Source organism: Suillus subalutaceus (assembly GCF_016647625.1).
Source record: "Suillus subalutaceus strain FC151 chromosome Unknown DFJ58scaffold_299, whole genome shotgun sequence".
In the NCBI taxonomy this organism is placed as follows: domain Eukaryota; kingdom Fungi; phylum Basidiomycota; class Agaricomycetes; order Boletales; family Suillaceae; genus Suillus; species Suillus subalutaceus.
The window spans coordinates 1-15,823 of NW_024540548.1; the positions used below are offsets into that span (position 1 = coordinate 1).

The 15,823-nt window shown below is 47.4% G+C and overlaps 6 protein-coding genes across 6 annotated transcripts; 2 read left to right on the forward strand and 4 right to left on the reverse strand.

Annotated features, from left to right (window-relative positions):
* Positions 1-1,580: 1,580 nt before the first annotated feature.
* DFJ58DRAFT_671528 (uncharacterized protein) lies at positions 1,581-1,787 on the forward strand (the record flags this gene model as incomplete). The annotated part of the gene is made up of 1 exon (XM_041382966.1): positions 1,581-1,787. A coding segment is annotated over one exon (207 nt), but the record flags the coding sequence as incomplete, so codon positions are not given.
* Positions 1,788-4,397: 2,610 nt separating this feature from the next.
* Positions 4,398-6,181, reverse strand: DFJ58DRAFT_918311 (uncharacterized protein; the record flags this gene model as incomplete). The annotated part of the gene is made up of 8 exons (XM_041395593.1): positions 6,108-6,181; positions 5,959-6,055; positions 5,658-5,745; positions 5,304-5,339; positions 4,861-4,896; positions 4,783-4,809; positions 4,593-4,728; positions 4,398-4,504 (listed from the first exon to the last, which is right to left on the reverse strand). Exons 1-8 carry the CDS (start codon positions 6,175-6,177, stop codon positions 4,398-4,400), a joined length of 597 nt encoding a protein of 198 aa, XP_041235427.1. The 5' UTR covers positions 6,178-6,181.
* Positions 6,182-7,099: 918 nt separating this feature from the next.
* DFJ58DRAFT_671525 (uncharacterized protein) lies at positions 7,100-8,307 on the reverse strand (the record flags this gene model as incomplete). Its single annotated transcript, XM_041382965.1, has 8 exons — positions 7,100-7,271; positions 7,365-7,504; positions 7,560-7,586; positions 7,638-7,673; positions 7,730-7,770; positions 7,826-7,855; positions 7,924-7,988; positions 8,123-8,307. The coding sequence occupies 8 exons, from the start codon at positions 8,305-8,307 to the stop codon at positions 7,100-7,102; spliced, it is 696 nt and encodes a 231-aa protein (XP_041235428.1).
* A 276-nt stretch (positions 8,308-8,583) lies between these two features.
* On the reverse strand, positions 8,584-9,200 carry DFJ58DRAFT_253215 (uncharacterized protein). Its single transcript, XM_041379487.1, has 2 exons — positions 8,784-9,200; positions 8,584-8,723 (listed from the first exon to the last, which is right to left on the reverse strand). The coding sequence occupies exons 1-2, from the start codon at positions 9,083-9,085 to the stop codon at positions 8,621-8,623; spliced, it is 405 nt and encodes a 134-aa protein (XP_041235429.1). The 5' UTR covers positions 9,086-9,200; the 3' UTR covers positions 8,584-8,620.
* DFJ58DRAFT_253214 (quinon protein alcohol dehydrogenase-like superfamily) lies at positions 9,201-11,376 on the reverse strand. Its single transcript, XM_041379486.1, has 5 exons — positions 10,974-11,376; positions 10,423-10,925; positions 9,810-10,370; positions 9,550-9,721; positions 9,201-9,434 (listed from the first exon to the last, which is right to left on the reverse strand). Exons 1-5 carry the CDS (start codon positions 11,275-11,277, stop codon positions 9,316-9,318), a joined length of 1,659 nt encoding a protein of 552 aa, XP_041235430.1. The 5' UTR covers positions 11,278-11,376; the 3' UTR covers positions 9,201-9,315.
* A 2,561-nt stretch (positions 11,377-13,937) lies between these two features.
* DFJ58DRAFT_639360 (uncharacterized protein) lies at positions 13,938-14,231 on the forward strand (the record flags this gene model as incomplete). The annotated part of the gene is made up of 1 exon (XM_041381325.1): positions 13,938-14,231. A coding segment is annotated over one exon (294 nt), but the record flags the coding sequence as incomplete, so codon positions are not given.
* Between the last annotated feature and the right edge of the window lie 1,592 nt (positions 14,232-15,823).

Genomic DNA, 15,823 nt, shown 5'->3' on the forward strand with positions numbered 1-15,823 from the left:
CCGCCCATTGGCAGACATATTCGTTAGCTATCGCGTTGCCGTAGTGACCTGCACGATTTAGAAATATTGCAAGCTGTAAGGTGATGGGAAGCTGACGGTTGTTCAAGTGGTTTTGGAAAATGGGACTATCGCTGATATAGTCGAGGATGTCATCGAAAATGTCAGGGTATACACGCAATTTCTGGCGAAAGAGATCTGGGCGATGGCAGCAAATGAGGTAAGAGCTGAATCTGCGGCGCACGCATGGGGGGCTCGTCAGGGCGATGGAGACTCGTGCTCTCTCTATTTCATCACGAAGCGCTACAATATCTCCCAAAAGGCGCAGAAAGTGTAGATCGATATCGGAGGAGTCGGTACTTGAGTTAGTTGAAACCGTCAGACCTATCTGATAGAGGAGATATTGGAGATATAATCATAGGACTTAGGATTGAGCTATCGGAGCCGGATGATTCAGAATCTTCTGTATTACGTCTAGCATGCTCTATATGAGCCAATGCAACTTGCAGCGAAGCAGCGTCTAGCTGGTGTGTAAGAGGTCTTGACGCACGGATGTTCGAGGCATTGCGTCTAACCCTAACCCCTAATCGTCGACTTGCATGCGTGGCTAAGGTAATCAAGCGGAGTTTAAATTCACACTTTGAAAAATTTCGCAATTCTTTCAAACACGTTTCAACGCGCTTTCAGCGTGTTTCTGAATATTCAAAATTTTACTTTGAATCCCACTAATGGCTTATTCACAATTTGTAATATTCAATGTGGTAGATGCACGCATGCGATATTACTCAATAATCAATTGAACTGTGGGATCATCATCAAACATTGCTACGAGGATTAGGACCCAGTAGGACATGTTTGTGACAAGATCATGATCGACCTGGCCAGTATTCACCACTACGGATTATTTGACAAGAGAATGAAGCAGGGTTGTATGGAAAGCCAGACCACCGTGCTCTACTTTACAACTTCTTCTTCTTAGAACCTGCCTATTGAGGGCAAGTGCTTCCATTGACCTCCGAACTAAAGTTGCCGCAGTCCGGTTCTGAACCTCGAACCGGACCACGGTTCGGTTCAATAACGGTCCGGTTCGAGAGTGTCCAGCAGGGGAGCGGTTCGCGGTTCGGGGACTGACTAAATTTGTGGACCGTAGCGAACCTGTTCGAACCGTAACCGAACCATTAGTCCGTTAGTAGGGATCCGAAACAAATGATCAGACATCAAGCTTGTTATGAGTTATAACTTATGAGCGGCAACGATCTTGATCAGATATTTGGTACTGTACAGTTTTTTACTAAGTAACAAATATACCTGCTTGAATATTGTCTCGACCCCACTGACACGATGGACCAGTGCGCACTCAATATCGACGGATCGCTCAAAGATGCCTGCAACATAGAATGGGTGCATTCACCTACACAAAAAACTGCTTCCTTACCCCCAGTTGCTTCTCCGTCACTATCACCGACGTTACCCAATGAATCTACTACCTTCACATTTAGTACCCAACTGACTCCAGCAACCTTCGGGAACACACATCAGGTTAATGCCGTTCGCTATCCAGTGCTGAGTCGCATTGCACTCGACTTTTGCCTATCCAAGGGTCTTCCGTCCCTTGTGAACGTGCCTTTTCGGATGCTGGGCTCACAGACACGAAGCGGCGCGCTCGCCTTCTCCCAAAGAACTTCGGTGACATCCAAACTGTCAAAGGCACATATAAGAAGGAGCGGAGGCGCCAAAAAGCAGAGTTGGCTGCTCAACGGACAGCACAGAAGAAGCGCTTGATGGAATGATGCAGCGCGGGAGGTGCAGAAGCGCAATTCAGAGTAGCTAGCAACGAAAATTTTATTGTAGCATGGATTTTTGGTTCAGAACCGGTCCGAACCTGAACAGAACTGCATAGAACCGGTCCGTCGTCGAACCAGTGGTCCAGGTTCGGGTCCGGCAGAAATGCATACCTAGCTAGCGGTTTCGAGTTCAGGTTCAGATGAGATGTGCCCGAACCGGACCTGAACCGGACCACGGCAACTTTACTCCGAACACCCCCATCGGAAAAATGTATCAAACTGTGATCCATCAGTTGTGACATGTCATGGTAGATGCGGAGAAGGAAGTCATATTGTACATCATTTTCAAGTTCGTGTTAAGGAGTAAATTTACGTGAATACAACAGCATCACGCTCGCTACTAAGAGTCCGGAGCGTCTTCGTCGGGGAAATCCAAACATCACGCTCACTACTAAGAGTCCTGAGTTTCGACTGTTCATCTTGACTCAGATACTTCTGCAAGCCAGCCCGTTCACAGTACTTGTTGCAGATATGCTACGCCTCGAACATTGTCACCGCGACCTCTATGTTGCCGTCACCAAAATATCCTGCCCTCCGCTAATGGAGCTGACCGTCATGATAGTAGTGCATCAGTGGCAGCCGGAGGCTCCGGAAAGAGCTTAAGAAAATACATGCGGGTCCGTCAATATTGCTGCCACACTCACAGGGACCGAGGGGACTGCACTCGAGTGATGAGGTCCAGAGGACATTCAGTAAAGAATGCAAGCACGAAAAAACACCATCTTATCAGCTGTAGTAAATTGTTTGAAATTGATAGGGGAGGCTTGTGGTCGAACGTACCCTCTACGTGAGTATAGCATACGGTAGGCTGTATATAATTGCAAGCGTCTCGAGGCCGTGCTTGGGGCGCACGAGGACATCAATGCTGAAAGCACAGACCGCCAACACCTCCGAAGTCATGCAAACTGAAATGCGCAATCAAGCTCTCGTATGATGTCCCTGTAGTAAAGAGCGTACCGCTTATCACACACGGATGATCTGCTGCAATTGTCGAAGGACCTGAGAGCGGAGAACACTTGGGTGCGGACATGGCTCCACTTGCGTGAGCAGTCACCAATGACCATGCCTCGACTCGGATGTAGCCTAATCAGTATAATACATTCTGGTAGTGAAGCATACATCGATCGAATATACTCACAAACTGCTGTAGCACATACCAGTACTTGCGTGGCGCTTATGCTCAGATGTCTGAGTCAGAATAAGAGATACCTCGAATTATGACGCCGACGTATCACAATTAACGGTTAATAATTTTTTCTAATGGTCGTACAGGGTGGAACTTCGGAGGTCAATAGAAGCACTTGCCTCAATAGGCAGGTTCTAAGAAGAAGTTGTAAAAGTAGAGCACGGTGGTCTGGCTTTCCATATATACTAGGGTTGCTAGAGGAAGACTGTCCAAGTGGCGCTTGAGCTCGCGCGCCAAGATCGCATCGAAAATCGATGGCCATTACGGCTCCGTCCGCAGCTAGGAGCCTTCGGAGCCCACGGAAAGATACTCCATGGCAGGTCATAATTGCCACACAGCGAGCATTCATCACGACGATGAGGTTTAATGTCGACTCCCGTCGATCGGTTTGGATTAGCTCATAGTAGGAAGAACATATGGTGGGCATAGGGGCCTCCCGCAGACTACAGTACAAGAAGCACCTTTAGACGCCTCGGCTAGCTCCGATGCACAATCGTTAAATGCAACATCAAAACATGCCTGTCTCAGCTGTAATGTAGTTGAGAAGTGTAGTTCAAAGCTTGTTGAATAGATTTACTAAATTCTACTAAGTATCGAAATTTTTGCCCCCAAAAAAATTGAAACATAACTACGAAAAGTCATCCTGGCGCTGTCTAACCCTTCAGGGAGCATCCGCACCATCTAAAACATCTTGTGTGAGTTGTACACGATGGTGGCCCTTGTACTTTTTGATAGCAAAGCAGCTTGTCAAGAATTAAGCCCTTTGCTGATTACCTTGTGAGAACACAATTACCACCTTCAAAAACCAGAAAACACACCGGTAGGCGCAAGTTAGGCGTCCATATAACGCCATGTCTTGCGAAAAAATCGTCGGATGGTAAGTGTCGAACACATATCAAGGCATATCTCCCTAGCTCTAGTAGCTGCTCTACACAGCAGTGAAACTCCGTCACCAAAAATTGAAACAACACCCTAAAATTCATAAAAACATTAAATATTGACTATTTTGCTGCCTTTCCTAAAAATTCATCCTGGTGCAAATGGACCAAATTTGAGTCCTCTATGTAGTTGCCGCTTTAGTGCTTCCGGTACTATAGTAACATGGCACATGCCGACTTAATCGTCTCATCTGACTGGTGCCCTCTAATCCGACTCGGCTGCAGTGACCACTACCTGCGAGAATAAGAACACATATATCTTACATACATCATTTTGCTGCTGTTGCCGACAAACTATAAGTACACGTTCTCCTCTCCAGATTCCATCCCCCAAACCACTTCAAGGCAACGACAAAACAGTCTGCATAAACTGATCATAATTAATCTGCACCTATCCATCATTATCCGTATCAAGATTCTGGAACGCCTCGCTCAATTGCTTGATAACCACACGATAACCACACAAGCGCGAACGAAGCGATCGAACGTGATACCAGGAGTAGGACCGTAGGGGCTAGCTACATTGGAAGCTTTGATATCTTGCATTAGCATTGTTTTAGAAGAGTGAGTTGTGAGATGGCAACTCGACGGAGGCACGACTCGACAGTGGGAGAATGGACGACGCACCGTATTTGACTTGGACGAGTTCGATTAGGGGTGGGCTGAGGTTGAACCCGCATTGATGGAGGGCCTCGCGGAGCTCGTTACGGTCGATGGTGCCGGAGCGGTCTCTGTCGAAGTGGCGGAATACGTTCTGCCAGTCCTATTGATAGTTTTTTGATAAGCCGTGTAGGTGGAGCTAGGCGCATGTACGCACCTTGATGTATTTCCAGAGTCCACAGAACTAATCTCAATTAGATCGATAGGAAGATGAGATAGAATAGGGAAACAGTACTTCGTTGAACGCGATCGTGCCGCTCCGGTCGACGTCCTATCAGAACCGATAAACAATCGACCCAACAGCACAACTCCAATATCAGCACACACGCATCGACGCGCTTAGTTCACGCACATATCAAGCAATCGCGCATTGATGTATATATAAAGGTCTGCGGCTAGGTACCGACATCGCCACATACCCTGGCATATAGTCATCTCTACACGATAGTGACAAGAATACATGAAACTGTTTGGTAAAGCTCGTCAGTATCTGGTACATGAGAACACAGAGGGTACACGTCACGAGAGGTATCAGAATCATTCTACTCATCTGTAAGTGTATCATATTAGCCAAAGCGAAATCAAAATCAAAAAGAACAATTGAAATACCTGTATATGTCGCGCAAGTTTAAATATTTGTCTTCATATAGTTAAGCTAGCGTGTGGTGTGTTACTTACTGGTATTTGCTGAATGTACGTGCCCGGATAATAGACCTGTCATGACCTTCTTCGAGCCAGACTAAGGCCTGAAAAGTGTAAGAGGAAGTACCAAGATCCTCAGAGCCGATGTCCAGTTAATTTGATCATGAGACTTGCGACTTTTAATGGGCGCATATGCGAATACCAAAGGTCGAAGATCAAGTCAGACGAACTCAAGGCACGCTAGATTGTTGGTCGTAATTAATCCCCAGTGCCCACACGGAGAGAATGCCGATATCGCATGGCATCCTTGAAGCTCGAGGCCGTGTCGTTGAGTTCAGGAAGGTGACATGCACGATGAGGGCAAGAGCAGATTAAAACTCCGCTGCGAACCTCTGCAGTTACCAGTATACTAGTAAGTGCACTAGCAAACATCTCGAACAACAACGCGGATATCATCGATCCATCATCGGCTCCAGAACTTCAGTGCATGCCATATTCACAATTTCACATTGACACTTAGACTATATCACAGTGCTTTTTTCACACGCTCTTGCCCACAACATGCTAGGTAAGTAACATCATGATTAATACTCGAGCTCGAAAGGCAGCAGGAAAAGACAGGCTCGCTCAGTTTCCACACTGGAAGTCATCCCCATTAGCAACCACCTTGCAACAATTTTTGCAAGAACACTTTGTCCATGATATAATCGTCCAATCAGGTCCGCAGAAAAACCCGTAATCTTTTTCGTCGTTGAAACCCTGCAGGTCTGTTGAGCACTGCACTGAATCTATGGATAACCGTAAGTACACTGTCTGCACGTAGGCCGCAAAGGTGCTTACCATTTGGGTTACAGGGTAGGTTGATGGGTGTTGTAGTATCGGGCTGGTCAGCGATAGCTACGCCAGCCATCGCTGCGGCAGATATGACAATAGAGGTGAGTGAAGTGGATTTCATAGTCGAATCCTGATGGTGTTTGCTGCATCGGAGCGGGTACTAGGCTGTCTTTTATACACGTAACACAATCAGTGAAAGGTGCAGCCAAACACTTTTATGTGTTTGTATCACTGGACGCTCGGAAATGAAACAGATGCCAGCTCACGGCCTGCGACCTAATTTTCTTCTAGCTCATTCTTTTGGTACGGGTGTAGCCGTGTATGCAGGCCTCGGTGAACTTTGATTGATAACGATGACAGTGTGGTAGATGCACGCATGCAATATTGCACAATAACCAATTGGACTGTGGGATCATCGTCAAACATTGCTCCGAGGAGTAGGATGCAGTAGGACATGTACAAGATCATGATCGGCCTGGCCAGTATTCACCGCCACGGATTATTTGACAAGAGAATGAAGCAGGGTTGCTAGAGGAAGAAGACGAAGAAGGTGCCTGACTGTTGCTACCACTGTCCAAGTTGGCGCTGAGCTCGCGCGCCAAGATCGCATCGACGAAAATCGATGGCCATCACGGCTATACCTTTGCTGTCCGCAGCTAGGAGCCTTCGGAGCCCACGGAAAGATACCCCGTGGCAGGTCATATTTGCCACCCAACTCGAGCATTCATCACGACGATGGGTTTAATGTCGACTCCCGTCGATTGGCTCATAGTATGAAGAACATATGGTGTGCATGGAGACCTCTCGCAGACCAGTAACATGGCGCATACCGACTGAATCGTCTCATCTGACCGGTGCCCTCTAATCCGACTTGGCTGCAGTGCCCACTGCCTGCGAGAATAAGAACATAGATATCTTACATACATAATTTCGCTGCTGTTGCCAACATACTATAAGTACATGTTCCCCTCCTCTCCTGATTCCATCCCCAAACCACTTCAAGGCAACGACAGAACAGTCTGCATAAACTGATCATAATTAATCTGCACCCATCCATCATTATCCGTATCAAGATTCTGGAACGCCCCGCTCAATTGCTTGATAACCACACAAGCGCGAACGAAGCGATCGAACGTGATACCAGGAGTAGGACCGTAGGGGCTAGCTACACTGGAAGCTTTGATGTCTTGCATTAGCATTGTTTTAAAAGAGTAAGTTGTGAGATGGCAACTCGACGGAAGCACGACTCGACAGTGGGAGGACATACCGTATTTGGCTTGGACGAGCTCGATTAGGGGTGGGCTGAGGTTGAACCCGAATTGACGGAGGGCCTCGCGGAGCTCGTTACGGTCGATGGTGCCGGAGCGGTCTCTGTCAAAGTGGCGGAATACGTTCTGCCAGTCCTATTGGTCGTTTATTTGGTAAGCTGTGTAGGTGGAGCTAGGGGCGTGTACGCACCTTGATGTATTTCCAGACTCCGCAGAACTAATCTCGTTTAGATCGATAGGAAGATGAGATAGAATAGGGAAACAGTACTTCATTAAACCCGATGGTTCCGCTTCGGTCAACGTCCTATCACAACCGATAAACAATCGACCAAACAACACGGTAACAAAGAAGAGACTCACAAACATGCTCATCAAGAGCTTCACAGTGTCCAAATCAAACGCTACACCACCACCATCAGCGCCTATCCCAACCAAAATTCAAAAGCGAAAACTCACGAGTCCAATCCCCATTAACCAACGCTCTCTCTAATCACCAACGATCCCGAACAGAACACGATCAATAAAAACACTCATCTCAGTCAGAAAAGACGCACCAAGCTCGACAGCAGAGATCGCGCCTGATCGGTCCGTGTCAACAGCAGCGAACCACGACCATAGCCTTTCGTGTCATATGCGCATCAGTCAAGAACACACCGATGATGAAGGGGGTGGAGATAGAGCGCTTGCAATCGATGATGATAAGGATGAAGGGCTATACTAATGATGATGAGAATAAGAATGAATGACACTCACTGAGGATCAGCACCAGGTGGAGGACCTCCAGGAGCCACACCTCGACTAAATCCTCCAGGTGCCCCAGGTGGTGCCCCATATCCACCATACTGCAATAAGATAAGATAAAGCAAGCACCCTCTTGAAGTTAGCAACGATTCAGATTTATAGATCGCAAAAATACGCACGCCTGCATGATATGCCATGTCTTGATAAGTTGTGTGTGGGTGAGTGCGTGCGTGCTTCAAAGGTTTTGTTGGTGGTGGGGAACAAGCGCTGTTTGGTGATTGATGAGGTCTTATGAAAGGAACTGCGTGTGGCAGTGTAGCACAACGAGGGTCGAATCGTTGACATCCATTATAAGCGTTATCTTAGCGCCCTGTACGGGGCCAAGTACATACCCTCACGTACAAGTATCATATGATGATTATAAATTACCTCGGTGAGTTCAACCTAGTCAGCTGAATCGTTTCAAATCGTTGATCGTCATCAATGCATCATAATACTCCAAGTACAAAGCTAAAAAAAAAAGAGAAAACGATGACATGCCCACAGTATAGCTAAAAACAAACGAAACGAGAAAAGCAAACAGATAGCCCTACAAGAAGCATTGAATTGGACGCTAGCGAACAAAAAGCAAGCAAGTGAGTATATGTCACTCACGAAGACGAGGGTGACTTACAAGACGAGACATGGCGAAAGAGTGAGTTCACAAATACGAAAGACGAAAAACAAAGTAGGACTCGAGCGAGGAATCGGAATCAGAAACGACATGCGACATATGAACAAAGTACATATGGATGTGAGTGTGAGCTTGGCATATTGCACTGAGTATGCAAAGTAGATCGGCTGGGCGCATATATGCACTGAGCAAACCAAGTAGACGTGTTGGTTTGGGTTGATGAGGTAGTTGATTTGATGTGGTTTGGTTTGGGTGAGTGAGTGAGTGATAGAGTGGTGTGGCGTGGTGTGGTTGGTGGTCATATGCCGTGATGTGGTGCAATGTTAGCTTGCGAATATAGTGTATAGATAAGAGCGTGACGTCGAGAGTGCAGCGTCCACGACAGACGCCCTGTGCAGCGTCTACGCCAAACGCATTGTGCAACGTCCACCGTGTTCCCTGGATGCGATGCGTAGTTTGGGAATCCGCCAAGCGTGGTTCGGGAAACTGCCATGCGTAGTTCGGGATCCCCCAATAAACTCGAGCATTGAGATCACCTGATAAGTCTCCCATAATCCAACCTCGTTTCCCGCTTCTCCCCACCCTCCTTCTTCGGAAACGCATTCCAGAACCTAAGCGTCTCATCCCCAGCACCTGTTACGATTGTCTCACCTAGGAACATAAATCAGCATCGCATCCCAGCACCATTGAACATTACAGCCCTAGCACCCGAGCATCTCATCCCCACCACCACCCACTGAATAACATCAAAGAAAAGCCGACTCACCATCAGGACTCATAGCAAGATACAATACCCGATGCGTATGCCCCGTCAAAGACGCCACCATGTTCAGCGTCGGGTATTTCCAGATACATATTTGGTTTTGGGCTGTGGTGCTGCTGAAGCCGTGGGTACTGACGAGTTCGTGGGAGGTTAGGGACCAGATTAGGTTGCAGACCTGTGTCGATCGAGGTTTAGTTTTAGAGCGGATAGAATAGGAATAGGCAGGGAAGAAGGGGAATGGAAGAGGAGAAGGAAAGACACACCTGACTGCCAGTATCAAGCTCACTAAGCATCGTCCCATTAAACGTATTCCAAAACCGAATATGTTTATCCTGCGTCCCTCCTCCAGTCGCCAACACCCCACTCACGTGTGGATCCCAGGCGAGTGCTTTGACTGCTGCTGTGTGCTCGTGGAATTTCCAGAGTGGCGCGTCTCCACTTCCGTTTCCCGCATCATCCACACTACCTGATCCTGACGTAGAACTTCCAGTAACAGAAGTGCGTTTCGAACCTCGTAGATCCCATATACACACTTTGTTGTCGTTCCCCCCACTTGCCAACGGCCCACCGTCCCTAGCCCACTTCAACCCACACACCTCCTGTCTGTGCCCCGCGCACCGCTTAAACGGACGGTGAGAGGCCTCTCGGACATCTCGATGGTGCACCATACGGTCTCGCGACCCTGACGAAAGGATGTGGGAATTCCAAGCGAGAGCACCGATGCGTTGAGTGTGAGCATTGTTATACGAGCGTTGTACTTGTAGAGTATTAGCGTCGTAGATGTGCATTCTACCCGAGAGAGTTCCGATAGCGAGCAACGTGCCCTATCAAAGCGTCGAATCGAGAATAATTGATTAAAAGGCGAGATATACGGACCTTTTGGACCCATGAGACGGAGCTGACTGTATCATTTGAAGCTGCTAAATCGCATAGCTTGGAAACAGCTGCATTATGTGCTGTCCATAGGTACACGCAGCTTCCTAGTCCAACGCCAAGTACATTCGTATTGCTCCAATCTACGAGATTGAGGTAAAAATCATCCGCGAGGTCTGGTGCGTCGAGAACGCGATAGGGCGTTTTGCAGACGCTGCGGAGTTGTCTGCGGGGGGACTCGAGGAGTTGACGGGATTCTGCGCGTACGGGGCTCATGGAATAGGCTTCGTCTGTTGGAGTGTCGAGTCTGCGGGTTGGTGTGCTGGGGTTTGCTGATGTGGCGGGAGAGGTGTAATGGAATATGCGTTTTCTGGTAGGTGTACTAGGTGGGAGAGTTGTTGTTGCACTTGAGGAAGTTGTAGGTCGCTGGGGGGACGTGGGTCTACGTGGGGAAGGGGGGGTTACTTCTGTGTGGAGGATGGAAGTGAATATTGCGTTTGCTTGTTCTGTAGGTTGATTAGTTGGCAATCCCAAGTATCACCAAGGTGACTTACCCTTCAATGCATCTGATTCTGTTGGTATAATTCTAGATTTTGAAGGTGTTGAAGGACCGCTTTCTTCCATCAAGTGATAGCTCGTTCGCATATCTCCAGCATCCCGTGAAGGCACAAATCTGTCCCCGTACATATCACGCATCGTGACAGGCGACTCTGGCGTCACGTCCTTTGTTGTCGACGATGTGGCGGTATAGAAAATTGGGTTAACGCGCTGTCGGTTTCTTCGTGGACCGTCTTCTTCGTTGTCTTGATGTGTTGCGCGTAGTCGCTTGCCGAAGGGCGAGTTTTTGAGTCCGGACATTAAGCAATTGGCTTGATCTAGTCAACGTGATCGTCAACGAGCAGGGTCCACGGCGAGCATCTACAAAGCAACAACCCCCAAAGCTGTAGTCAAAGCCCAAACACAAGGCACAATCAATTCAAGGTAAAATTACATAATCGATTCAACGTAGCGGAGCTTGAACATGTCATTCGCTACATCACGTCTATGGCTAAGCGCTAGGCTATATTGGTGAATCACCTGCCAGTGTTATTGATAATTCATCCTGAACTTCCGTGCCCCTTTTTCAACGTGGCCTAATGCCTCCAGGACCCCTCTCGACCAACATATAGACGTGTTGAGCTTGACTTGAGTCTACGGACTACATTAGCGGGATTTCCTTGATGAGTTCCTGGCACTTAGCATCTCTCGCACTGGTCACCGTTTAGCAAAATCGACACTTCTGATCTTGGTTGAAAATGACCATATCCTTCGGTGGCAGCGACGGAGATGTCAGATAATGTCCTGCTCAATAGCTGTAAGTGGGTGACATTTCAAAGGCAGACTCGCTCACCTGAGGCTCATGAAGTTTGAAGTTTGAAGCGTCATGTCCTTTGTGACTGCCCAGCGTGGTTCTCGAAGGTAAGTGTCGGTTTTTTCGACTTCATCGTTATTTGTGTGCTCACTTTTCTGTCAGTACCAGAGTCTGTCAGAGAACTACCGACAACGCTCCAGTTCACACTGAGAACGTATTTTTGACGCAATATCACTGTCGATCCATGCAACTATGGCGTTATACTAGGGATGTACAAGGTGAAATCCCACTCGTCACATTGCTATGCGCCAATGCCGCCGCCGATCCAGCCAGCCAACCCGAAAGCCATTGCATGGAAATATACAGTCCTGTTCTGTTCTTTGAGGAGAGTTACGACATCGTGCAGAATAAGTAGGACGTTGTCCATCACGCGCGCGTCCGCCATAACATAACAAACTGCCAACTCCTTGATTATACAACGTTTTATACAGTTCCACCTTCTTAACGACCTCCATGGACATGCCACGCTACCATGTTCAGCGTTGGGTATTCTCAGATATAGATTTTGTTTTGGGCGAGGGTGCTGCTGAAACCATGGATATTGACGAATTCGTGAGAGGTTAGGGACTATATTCGGTTGCAGACTGTGTTCATCCACTTTTAGTTGATCGCGCTTGAGGAGGTTGTAGGACGTTGGAATGGAGGTGGGCCGGCGTGGAGAAGGAGGTTACTTCTGTATGGAGGATGTATGTGAATATTGCGTTTGATTATTCTGTAGGTTTATTATAGTTCGTAAATGGGACCGACATCGAGGTGACTGACCCTTCTAGTAGTAATTTTGCATTGGTATAATTCTAGATTTTGAAGGAGTTGAACCTTTCATCGATCAAGTGATAGCTTGTCCGCGTATCGCCAGCATCCTATGAAGGTATAAATCATAAATCTGTCCCCACATATCGGGACTTCAGGTACTTTGTAACAGGCCGCCGCTATACAGGCTACTCTGGCATGGCGTCTGAGTCATTTTTGTTGAGAGTGTCGGCGGAATAGAAAGTTGGGTTAACGTAACGCGCTGTTGATTTCTTCGAGAACCTTCAAAGCTTCGTTGTCTTGATGTGTAGTCGCTTGCCAAAGGGGAACGTTAAGTACGATATCCGCGTCATTTCAGCGAGTCCATCTATAAATTACATAATCAATCCAACTAGCTTTACTGAAACGTTACACTTAACGCGCGACCTTTTCAACGCCGGGCCATTCTTATTGTATGCCTCGACCTATCGCTTCTCTATACATGCACTCATCAACGTGCGTGCTTACGCGTCTGTTGCTAGGCTAGAACTTGCGGTAACACCTTCACCGACCAGTGCAATCATGACATTATGCTCTGGAGTGAGAAATGTTGATTTATTTACTTGTAGCAGTACCACCACTGATCCAGCCAACGTGATATGAAGTATATCTCGCTCTTTTCTTCTTCAGGAAAGTGACACTGGACGTGCGAAGTAAAGATGCGGTGTCTAAATAGAGGTGACTCAGTCTCTGTGGAGGTAGTCTTGTCGTTTGTATACTGACATTCCAACTGTAGAGAGACTGACTCACCTGTGGCTTGTGGAATTTCGAAGGTCATGTCCTTCGTAACCGCCTGGGGTTGTTCCTGAAAGGTAAGTATCGACTTTCAACTTGATCCCTAATTGTCTGCTAACTTCTATTGTCAGAGTTGGCCGGAGAATTACGAGCGATACTTCAGGCTTAGAACATACTTGCTTTCGCGTCGGCGACGTGGCTTGACTGCCTATTAGCTCATGCGCGTGTCACCTTGTACTTATGTTTATCGTTTCATTCTGGATTTTTGGTATATGATCCAGGCAGATAGTGTTTGTAGAAGGTGGGACATTAAGATGAATTCCCAGCAATAACGTCCTCGCTCATGATAATCTCTAGTAATTAATAACCGGTAATTTTCAGAATCCACAGGGCCAGTGCATTGGACGACTAAAATGGAACAATAGCTCTGCTATGGACCAGTACCGGGTCACAACTTCTGGTCCCACACACAATGCGACTCCACTGCTGTGGGTGGAGCCACAATCCACGAGGCGAGTATTAAAGGCGTCAAACCAGCTTCATCTTTTACTCGCAAGTCATGGAATCTCCTACTGCCATTTCGTTTAGATTCAGCGACCTTCCGACTGAGCTTGCCCTCCTCATCCTCAAGTATGCCGCACAACCAACTTTTGCTCCACATGCCCCTTACACTATCAAAAACCCATACTCATCCACCCTTTCACTATCCCGCGTCTCCAAAATCGTCAGGCGCACTGTGATGCCCGAAATTCTGCACATGGTATTACTGGCAGAACCTCGCCAGGTAACAGCTTTCATATGTGCTCTGCGTATGCAGCAAACATATGTCGATCAACAACAGCATGATCTATCTCTTAATTACGCAGCTTGCGTGCATAAGATGTTGATCGGAGAGTTTCGGGGACCTCTGCAAGGCCCAAATGCTCCCTTCATCAACTTTATCCCTTTACAGCTGAGCTTGACTCGGGGTTCGATATCAGTCTGCTGGCTCCTGTGATCCTTGCCTGCACCGTCCCTTGTGATCAACTTTGGGAGTCTGGACATTCTTTTCAGTTGCCTCAAACATACGTGCAACTCCGACGTCAACTACAGAAATTCCCCGCTTCCTTGGAGCACGAAAAGTTTGACGTTTTCTGGTAATTTCTCTCGTCAATGGTGGCCCTTCCTGGGGTCTGTCTATGGATATTCATTCCTTGCTTCCATCCAACACCTCACTCTACACTCTTATATATCCCTCAAAACATGTTTGCCCTCCCAATGCAACTGTGTCAGGGAAATTAAATCTCGACATTTTCTAACTTACATCGTGCCCGTGTGGATGGCTCGTGCTCCTATCAAAGGACTGGAAACATTCTCACTGGCCATTCCGCACGTCAAAAGTCCGGCCATTGGATGTGCGATTAGCGACATGGAGATATGGGTGAAGCTGGTCACGTTCCCTGGTTCTGTGCTGCCAGACCCTTGGACACAGGAGGAAATGAAGGCATTTGTTGAGACTGGACTCGGAGTGGGGACCCTTCCATGGGTTACACTACCGGTGTTCCTTTCTCACAAGTTGTTAGAATTTCAACGTGAGGCCTGAGGGCCCACTGGCACAGGCGTCAGATGGATCAATAGATATATGTACTCACTCGCAATGGGTTGTATTGTTTACTGTACATAGCTTGGACATGTTCCTTATTTTTCATTTAACTTGTTTCGCCAGCAACATGAAGTACGCCTTCTCAATGTACCTGTCTATGTCGTCTAGAATCTAGCTCGGTCATCAGCAGTCCTGGTGTCGTTGAGAGAAAAGTAACCTAAAGTTGCATCATGCAGACGGTAGAACACACGCTTATGGGCCACGTAATTCTCGTGAGCATTGTGTTCAGGCAAAAGTTGTGATAAGTAATGGTCGACCGACCAACGATTAGCTTGCCCTAGTAGGACGCAAGGAAAATAAGTCATTATTTCCTCAACTGTTATCCCTTGAAACTAAACACGTATTTTTCGTATTTCGAGAACAGATTATGATCAGAGTGATTACAACGTACCAGAAATAAGGAAAGCTCTAGGCTGTTGATGAATCCAGACTAAAGTTCGAGCTAGGAGTCATCAGCGCCCGTCGAAGATGATATTAATTTATCTCAGGAGCTGGAAAAGCTCCTTGGCTACAATACCTTTGCAATTGAAACACGACTTCCTGTTTCTCTCTACTGGATATGCTCTTGTATATAGACATCCCTAACAAGGGTATAGCGTGTGGGGGTGCGGTGCAAAGATACTGGGCGATGGCATACCGGTGTTGTGTATAAATTGACGGGCTCGGACAGTTATAGAGCTGATAGATTCGGATAGGGGACTGAGACAATCGGAGGGCATGTAGTACAGGATAGTAAAGAACAGACATTGATAATGGACTGCCTGTGACGGCAAGCGACAAGTTGGCGAGTTGAGGCAGCCTGAATTGTCTTGCAGAATGACGTGGCA

Excerpts from the sequence above, each read along its gene's own strand:
- DFJ58DRAFT_253215 (XM_041379487.1), bottom strand. The coding sequence starts at position 9,085 with ATGACCACCAACCACACCACGCCACACCACTCTATCACTCACTCACTC. Across the intron at positions 8,724-8,783 it reads CTTTCGCCATGTCTCGTCTT|CGTCCAATTCAATGCTTCTT; the intron begins GTAAGTCACCCT and ends TTTGTTCGCTAG.
- DFJ58DRAFT_253214 (XM_041379486.1), bottom strand. The coding sequence starts at position 11,277 with ATGTCCGGACTCAAAAACTCGCCCTTCGGCAAGCGACTACGCGCAACA. Across the intron at positions 9,722-9,809 it reads AGCTTGATACTGGCAGTCAG|GTCTGCAACCTAATCTGGTC; the intron begins GTGTGTCTTTCC and ends CGATCGACACAG. Across the intron at positions 9,435-9,549 it reads TCTTGCTATGAGTCCTGATG|GTGAGACAATCGTAACAGGT; the intron begins GTGAGTCGGCTT and ends TTATGTTCCTAG.